General features: G+C 41.1%; 1 protein-coding gene across 2 annotated transcripts in view; it reads right to left on the bottom strand.

The window, feature by feature from the left end:
• Window positions 1–8,696, bottom strand: part of spegb (striated muscle enriched protein kinase b) — a 45,825-nt gene that overhangs the window by 5,669 nt on the left and 31,460 nt on the right. The window contains exons 23-35 of one of the 2 annotated variants that reach the window (XM_034884850.1): window positions 8,519–8,576; window positions 8,317–8,394; window positions 7,971–8,143; window positions 7,862–7,888; window positions 7,559–7,711; window positions 6,461–6,503; window positions 6,257–6,325; window positions 3,371–6,128; window positions 3,098–3,247; window positions 2,415–2,531; window positions 1,688–1,855; window positions 1,390–1,512; window positions 923–1,087 (exon numbers count right to left, since the gene is read on the bottom strand). In XM_034884850.1, coding sequence (XP_034740741.1) covers window positions 923–1,087; window positions 1,390–1,512; window positions 1,688–1,855; window positions 2,415–2,531; window positions 3,098–3,247; window positions 3,371–6,128; window positions 6,257–6,325; window positions 6,461–6,503; window positions 7,559–7,711; window positions 7,862–7,888; window positions 7,971–8,143; window positions 8,317–8,394; window positions 8,519–8,576 — 4,082 coding nt within the window. The remainder of the gene's footprint in view (window positions 1–922; window positions 1,088–1,389; window positions 1,513–1,687; window positions 1,856–2,414; window positions 2,532–3,097; window positions 3,248–3,370; window positions 6,129–6,256; window positions 6,326–6,460; window positions 6,504–7,558; window positions 7,712–7,861; window positions 7,889–7,970; window positions 8,144–8,316; window positions 8,395–8,518; window positions 8,577–8,696) is intronic. The other variant, XM_034884851.1, reaches the window with a different exon arrangement.

The raw sequence follows: 8,696 nt of genomic DNA, 5'->3' as shown, positions 1-8,696 counted from the left end.
ATATTTTTCACTTCAGACAGCTGTAAAAGAGCACAGGTATAGTTTTTGTTGGCCATGTTTGGTATCAATCAACTCGTCGTCTTATTGGCTACACAGGGATGCCAGTTTATGACCTTATCTTCTAATTCGTGGGCTCCACTGTCAATCTTTCCCAGGTGGGCCCAATGGCGACTGTGCGATATCATTGGCTTAGCTTGAGGGTATCTCTTGATAGGCTGATGCTATTGGCTGGGAACAAGGTTCATTGCGATCTGTAGAAGCCACAGATTGTAATGGTGTGTCGTCCTTCGTTTTAGCCCGCACAGGGAAAAAGTTACAAGCTATAGAAACCGAGAAATGATGCATTCTCTAGATTTCTGAACGTCGAAACTTGGCCAGAAACTACAAGATTGTGAGGGGACCAGATAATTATGGATTACAAGGCTTGGATATTCTAATTCCTTGGAGTGTTTGCGATTTAGGAAATCAACGTTTATGAATATCTTTCACCGCTGTGGATAAAAACACGAGGACAAAGGTAGGGATGCACGCTTGATTTAGACAGAAACGGTGAAGTGTTTCTTAACTTCATAACATGATTATAACCGCTGTAAGTCACCTTATCCTTTGTGCGGGGGCTTGATGGAATCACAAGACTTTAAGGTTTTAATGATGTGCTGCATGACCGTGTTGGTGACGATTTAATGCTTGCAATTCATAAAAAACAATTCATGAAAACACGTTGCGGAAAAACTCGTACCGTTTGGGGAACCGTGCTCTCAGAGAACACACAAAAAATAAGTTGCATTGCTATCTGTTGCATCTGACTGTATCTGTCATGGTAGGGACATACGTAACACAGATAGTGAATTAATGTTTTTTTTAATGCCTTATCTAAAATAAATACCAAGTTCTCAATGACTTTTTCGGAGATAATACATACCTGAAGCATCCAGGCTTACTACTTGTGAGAGGTTGCTATAGGGGCCCTGCCCAGCTTTATTGACACATGCCACCCTGAACCTGAAGGAGCGTCGTGCTGGCAAGTCAACCACATTGTAATAACAGTCGGCCACCCCTGTAGCCACGATCAACCAGTTGGTCTCACCTGGGGAGTAAAGATTTTGTTTCAAGAGACAATTAATAGTTATATTACATTACACTTGCTATATTTTAAATCAAATACACACAGACACCTTGTTTTGCAATGTATAACTGAGTCTCACATCTCATGTGTGTTGATAAAGTACAAAAAGAACATCCATTTTGCTAAATAGTGGTTCTTATGTTGCAAGGCTGCTACACTGTATTTATGTTTCAGGTTATATTTATTCATCCATAAACATATTCATGTAGTTGGCTAGTAAAAAGGGGGATTCAAATGTGGAATAATTGTCAATGAACACTGACCCTCTGCTTTTCTCTCCAGAGAGTATGTGCAGGGGGCTATTGTGTCTGAGGGCCTCCACAGTACCAGGGCTGTGTTGTTGTACTTCTGAGGTATTTCAGGAGTCCCAGGACGATTAGGCAGACCTGTAAAAACAAAGGTATCCTTATTACATACAGTATATACATATCACTTGGCTTTCAGTGTCTTTTCAGGCTCTCTGTTGTCTGTCCAGTAGACTATAACTCTTTATTACTTTATTTATTTATATATAGTACTATAAAGTACTATAATAAAAGTGATGTATGTCTCAGTTCTTACGAGCAAGAGATATTGTGCAAGAGCTGGACACTGCGGCCAGGGGGTTTGTTGCAACACACTCATAGACCCCTGCATCCTTTTTGGTGGTCTGCATGATCATCAGTAGCTGCCGGCCATCAGGGCAGGCAATCATGTTCATCCTGGTATCAATCTCCAGCGGCTTCTTATCTGAGGAAACGTGCATACAAATCTTTTATTAAGTCTTTTATAATGAGACATAATGATGAAGATTTAAATTTAACATCATAAGTTAAAATGTCGAAGCGTGTTGAGATAAACAAAATATATGTATATTGAAAAATTATTAAAAACTTACTTCACATCTCCTGCAACTTCTTTTGTAATGGGACCATATGTTAGTGTGTGTGTATGAGATCCAATGTAAAGCGGGGGTTTGGCCTGAACAAAACCCCAGGTAAATAGTTTATCCAGCATTTTTTTGTTTTTGCTGCCTCCAGGTTTATTAGAAACTAATTTGTCTTGTGGCTGCGGCATTGCCGCAGAATCAAAAGCAACACAGCTTCCACGTTCTGTTTGTGTGTCGCGTTGGGTCACGGCCGTTTCCTACTATGACGACCAGCCATGGCTCGCCTCACGCATGAGGCAGTACTAATCTACTATGGAAAAAGGACGGGGCACCGCGGTCAAGTTGAGTCGAGCAGGTACCATTAATGAGAAAATACCATTACTTAGGTAACACTGCCTTGTTTGCATCAGAGATCCTTACCTTTCATCCAGGTGATGTGCGGGTGGGGGCTGCCTGCTGGCAGACAGCTGAGTGTGACTGGATCCCCCTCCAACAGGACATGATCTCTTAGCTTAATGTGGAATACTGGAGGAAAATCTGGGAGAAAAAGACATTGGACCACCTAAATAATGTTGAAATATTGATAAGTAAAACTAAACGTTATGATTTGCTGTATCCCATGATGATTAAGACAGAAATTACTGGAACCACTGTTCAACTTCTGACGTAGGATCAGCTGGGAACCTTTGTCTTTGTGTTCCTACCCCATAACCCTCTTCATTTTTGCTATTGCTATAAAGAGATATACTGTATGTATGAGCCATACAAATGCCATGCATCAAATGTACATTTATGAAGCAAACAAATTGTATTTGTTTACTGACGTTGACATACATTTGTCTGATATGGTTTGGTAGACCATGTAGCATGCAATGTTTAAGAAAGGAAACTTAAAGTTCTTCTGCTAAGCTAAGGTGCTGCTGATTGACTAACTGCCCTATATCTAATCGAAAGATACAAGAGTGGTCTTTTTGTCTAACTCTGGGGAAGAAAGCAATAAAGCTTATCTCCCCAAATGTCAAATTATTGCTTTGAGCTTGCATTACCTCACCCTTGAAACAGTGCAATCAGAATCTCTTCATGCACACTCCTGTGTAACTTACCAGAAGCTAGTCTGGAGTAATGGCGTGAACGTAAGGAACTATTTTCTCTGGAGATTGCTGTTGGTATGTCCGGCTGTGATACGGTCTTGTCTCGCCTCCCTCTGGTCAGGCCCCATCTGTCCCAGCGGGATCTGCGCTCAGCCTCCGCAACTGTAAGAAAAAATTGTCCCCCATGAATAAACCATCATGCATTTAAGAAAGTACTTTCTTGATAGTACTCTCAAAACATGGAGAATGTAAAACTTTTCAAAGATATGATGTATGAGTATATACCATACGCACCCTTAGGTGTTTCTGACTTTAGGCTGGACATGGAGTCTAGAGATTCTGATGAGGCACCATTACTGGCCTGAGATGCCAGCTGGTTCTGAGGAACACTGACATTCTTCATAGCACGGCTCTCTGACGTTGAACGACGAAGCAATGAAATAATGGGTGTCCTCTTGGTGTCCTTGTCCTCTGATGCTTTCCTTTCCTCTGAGAAACTGCGAATTCTTGTAGAGATACCCGCCACTGTTGATTCAATCTTTCTGCGCATTGCCAAGACTGGCGATTCATTAGGTTTCTTTAGCTCCTTTTCCTCTTGTTCCACTGACGCATTATCTCCAGCGTCCATGCACGTCATCTCCACTTCCTTCTTCTCCTGTGACCCTCTTCGGCCGAGAGTCCAAGAAAGCCTACGTCTTGAAGCATTGGAATCCTCTTCTTTGGTTGTTTCGTCCTTGCGCTCAGTTGACGGAGTTCTCTTCAGGCGCATAGAGAGCCTTTTCATAAAGCCTTGGTCCTTTTGAGCTTCACGAAGGTCCAAGACTGACTTTGACTTCTCCTCAAGTCTCCTTGGTGCTAATTGCAATGGTGCACCAACTGGCCCCGGTCTGTATATTTCTTCACCTGATTCTGTGGATTCTGGTGAAATTGCTTGGGATTTGTCCTCATTTTTTGACCGCGACAGAAATTTGAGACTTCTTGAGAGGGACGATTCACGTTTTTTGAAGCGTGCTTCAAAGACCTCTTCAGAGGTAATGTCCTTGAAGTCAAATCCTGCTGAGAGTTCTTGTTGGGATGAAGAATGTATGGTAGTCTTCGGTGGACTGGGTTCTTTTGTCATCATTTCTGGTGATGCTACCCGGGAGTACACCGCAGCATGCTCAATGGTTGACATAGTGGCTGACTTTGGTGGACCAGGTAAAGCAGAGGACATGGTGGCAGGTGGAGAAGTGGGTACCAATGTATCAGTTGATACTGAGGATGATGTGGTGGCTGGAGCAACAATGGGTGTGGAAGGGCCTAAAGGTTGGTCATTGAGAGGCTGAACTGCAGGGACCATGATGGTCTGCATAATACTTGCATATGCTGACGTGCTTCCATCTGGAAGGACAACTCGAGCAGGAAGCGAGGGTGGTACATAAGTTGACACAACATTTGTTGATTGATGGGGATATTCCTGTGTAGGTCTCACCATAACTGAGCTTGTGGTAATGACCATATCAGAAGATTTTGCAGGCAAAGTTACTTCTTCTTTTACATTTGCTTCAGAGACGTAATGTCCTTTTTCATTAAATTCAGCAACACTGACAATTCTTTCCTGTTCCTCTTTCATAATCTCTCCTTTTTCTTCTTGCTCGTTCTCTCTTTCTTCCTCCATTTTCTCTTCAAGTTTTGAGCTTTGGGCCCCAGGAGGAGGTGTAGGAATTCCCTGGCCCGTAGACTCTGATTCAATCATTGGTTCTTCTGAAATGCTCATGTCCTTCTCTGAGAAACCACTTGTGCTTGATCTCTCATCAAAATTACAATCTGTGGTCAGCCCATCCATCTTTTCCTTCATTATGTCATCAGTCTTTATCTCTTTCTCCATTAATGACTCCTCACTTTCTGTTTTGGTTGGACATTCCTGCACAATGGACTCAGGTGTCTGCGGTTTTGGTGAAGGTTCCCTGGGAGTTACTGGACGGGAGTCTAGCTTGATTTGCTCAGTGAGAGATGACATAGATATAGCCTCCTTGAGCCTTCTCTCTTCTACCTGTGCCAAGGGTATCTCCAAGGGAGCTCCTAAACGGCGATGTAGAGCTATGGGCTCGGAATCACCTTGACTGAAGGAAGCAGTTTTGCGCAAAACTTTAGGTTTTGGAACGTCCTCCATTGCAGAGTCGCTGGATGCAGCTCTGATTAGTGGGGATGGGCCCAAACGAGCAGTACGAGAGTAGCGATCTGAGGTTATTGAACGTTTTTCATCTCCCATTCCTAATGTTTCCAACAGAGGTCCTCTCAGCCCACTCATCTTGTTGTCCACAGAGCCACCACGAAGCAGTCGCTGTCTCATCAGCTCCAGTTTAAGAGCATAGTCTTCTTGACTCATCTTGGCAGTTCCTGGGCTGGTGCTCCTCCTCGGTAGTTCCATAGAGACAGCTTTCTTGAGAACTCTCCTCCCATTCTCTTGGTTTCCTTCTCCAGCTTCTTCCTCCGGTGTAATCCGAAGCAGCAATGCACTGTCGGCTGAGCCTCCACGTCTTAGCTCTCCTCTTCGTCGTCCACCCTCTGGTTTGTCTGACTCCATGCTTGAACCCCTTCGCAGAGGTTTTCTAGTCAGCTGTAACTTTTGAGGCAATTCAGCAGGGGATTCTTCATCTGAGGAACCCTTGTCATTTTCTTGTGACAACCTTTTCCGCAGGCGGCCTTTACTTGATAATTCAACCCCTTCTTTATCTGTTTCTTTAGGGTCACACTCCATTGCCTTCTGGGCTTGAGTAGGAGACCCAGACAATATACTTGTTCCGTCCTGGTTTCCTGTTTCCTGCTCATTGGTCTGGATGTCATTAAGTGATATCCTTGATCCAGAAAATTCCATGTTAAGTGGCATTGGAATAAATGGCAGTTCATCAATGTCTTCATCAGAATCTGAAGATGATGATGGCAAAGGGGAACCTTCTTTAAGATGTCTAGGAACGGCAATGGAGACATGACTGGAGGAATCGTTTAGCAACTCAGGTATGGACCTCATGACCATTTTTGATTTATAGCTGATTAGTGAACGCTGTAAAAGAGGAAATATGATACAGTTAAAAAAATGTAAAAGATGTGACCATATAATTATGTATAAGCATTCTAATTGTAGCACAATGCCATATAGAAAGCCAGACTAGGCAATAAAACATCCCCCACCTGCCATTTTCTGCGAGATACAAACTTCTTCAGGGCCTCTGTACTTATGGCCTTCCCCTTGCTCAGTATCTGTACAATAAATAGACATTAAATCTAATGAAAAGAAATTAGAAGCAGCGAAGGTATTGTCAAGGAGAAATTGCTGCAGAAACAGGTTTTCGATGATTAACACTGTATAGTGAAGTACCAATGGCCTAGTCTTACCTTGAACCAGGGGTGTCGGAGACATTCTTGAGTATTAGGTCTCCTAGAAGAAGATGTTGGCATATTTCAGTCTTCCAGGTTTATGCACATCATTATCTTTTTTTTTCTTCTTTTTTTTTAACTTAGGGATTTCAGAGTGTGGACAGAGACAGCGGACAGGTATGAAGTGGGAGAGAGATGGGGGATGTAGCAAAGGGCCGCAGGCTGGTTTTGAGCCTGGGCCGCTGCACAAGACTCAACCAACATGAGGCGTCCGCTCTTACTGGGTGAGGTAGAGGTCCCCCTTCTATTATCTAGCTTAATAAACTTGATTGTCTTAGCTATCCTAAATTCTAAAAAGCCTTAAAGCACCAGAGGAATATGGTCGTATAAGACCTGCAGACAAGGACTAAAGAAAAATGGAATATAAAAAACAAATGAGCATCTGATAAGCCTCTAATATTGAAAAATCATTAACATGAGCAACTTCACTTATTATGGAACAATTTTCTCTATAAAGTAACATATTGTTAGAGGAAACTGTGGTGACAGTTTCTAGCGTTATTTAAACAGCTTTGAAAAAGTAACTATCCTACTATTATTACTTTAATTATTATTAATTACATAAAAATGTAAGGGTAAATCTATAACGGGCCGTAAAGTAAATAAATATCAAATTAAATAAAAAATTATCCAAGAAAAACCTTAAATATTACGTTATAATTTGAACATATTTAATTAAATCTGAGAATAGTGAATGAGACATATTGATAGATGTTGAATTGACAAACTGCACACTCCACGTCATCAACTCATTGTTGTTGACAAAAATCCGGTTTGTATTTGCATGTTTTTAAAAGTAATGCCAAGTTTATTGATAGATGTTAAAGAAAGACATTGTTATCAATCGGATTTTTCATTCTGATACACTGTGTTTACCTAAAAGACCATACTGTATAGACTAAGATTGTATTTCGGATGTTTTCAGACCTCAGGATTGACTGAAAATATGTCTTTCAAAATCTCATGCATTATTCAGTAGAACTGATTTCCTGAATGGCTTGTTGCAATTATAAATTAGATATGTATAGATGTATTTTTACAACAAGAGTAACTTACAGCCTGTCTGCTACCAGCAGTTTTATGATGAACCCTTTAGCCTCTCGGCAAAGCTCAGCAAACATGCTCTCTTCAAAGGCCACGTTATAGTTCCGGATGTTCAGTGCGGAGCTGCGGTCATTCTCTCCAGCAAATGGAGAAACTCCCGTCAGACTGATAACAGAAAGAAGTACTCACACTTAATGACAGCATACAGGTAGGCCTGAACAGGCAAACATGTCAAAAACTGACATTGATATTCAGCATCCTGAAACACATTAAATAACGAAGAAAATAAACCATTTTAGTCAAAATTATACTCACCACAGGTATGCGATAACTCCAATTGACCTTGTAAAATAAAGAAAACAATTAGAAAAAGTCTGTGTGTTAACAGAAAACAAACACACTCTTAGTTCAAGACATAATTTACCAGATGTCTGTTGCTTTTGACACAGGGGTCTGATTGACAATTTCTGGTGCGACAAATTCTGGTGTGCCATATTTGCAGTATTGAGCCTCATCAGGTGTGATCTGCACTGCGTTACCAAAGTCACAGATTCGGATCTGATCACCCAGAGAGTCTGCCATGAGGATGTTATCAGGCTGAGGAAAGAACAAAAGAATAATATTTGATCATGTTCTGCCATCATTTTGTATGATCATTTGCTAAATGTAGGAACAAAAACTTTTCCAGTGTTTTATTTCTACTAAATGTGTTTTTATATAGAGTAGAAGACAATGAAAGAGTGGGAGAGCGAGGATCCATGAGTATTTACCTTAATGTCCAGGTGTATGATGTTTAGATGATGAAGGTAGTCCATGCCCTCAATCAGTTGTCTTATACACGACCGCACCTGGTGGTTCCAAAACAAAACATACCAGTACAGTCATAGTTCATTGGATAAATAGATGACATACATTTGATTGTTATACTGATATTAAAGTGTACAGTGTTAGATCTGCTAACATAGTACTTACATCAGACTCCATTACTGTAGATTTCTTTGTAAATCTGTCAAGCAGCTCTTCATGGCATCTTTAGAGCTTCATTAAGTCTATTCTTTCTGGGGCTTTAGACGCATTATACAATAACTGCTAATCGTTTGTAATCATTTACAGTATATATATATATACATATACATATATATATATATAT

Source organism: Etheostoma cragini, chromosome 11 (assembly GCF_013103735.1).
Source record: "Etheostoma cragini isolate CJK2018 chromosome 11, CSU_Ecrag_1.0, whole genome shotgun sequence".
Lineage (NCBI taxonomy): Eukaryota > Metazoa > Chordata > Actinopteri > Perciformes > Percidae > Etheostoma > Etheostoma cragini.
This window is presented reverse-complemented; position numbering and strand designations above follow the sequence as displayed.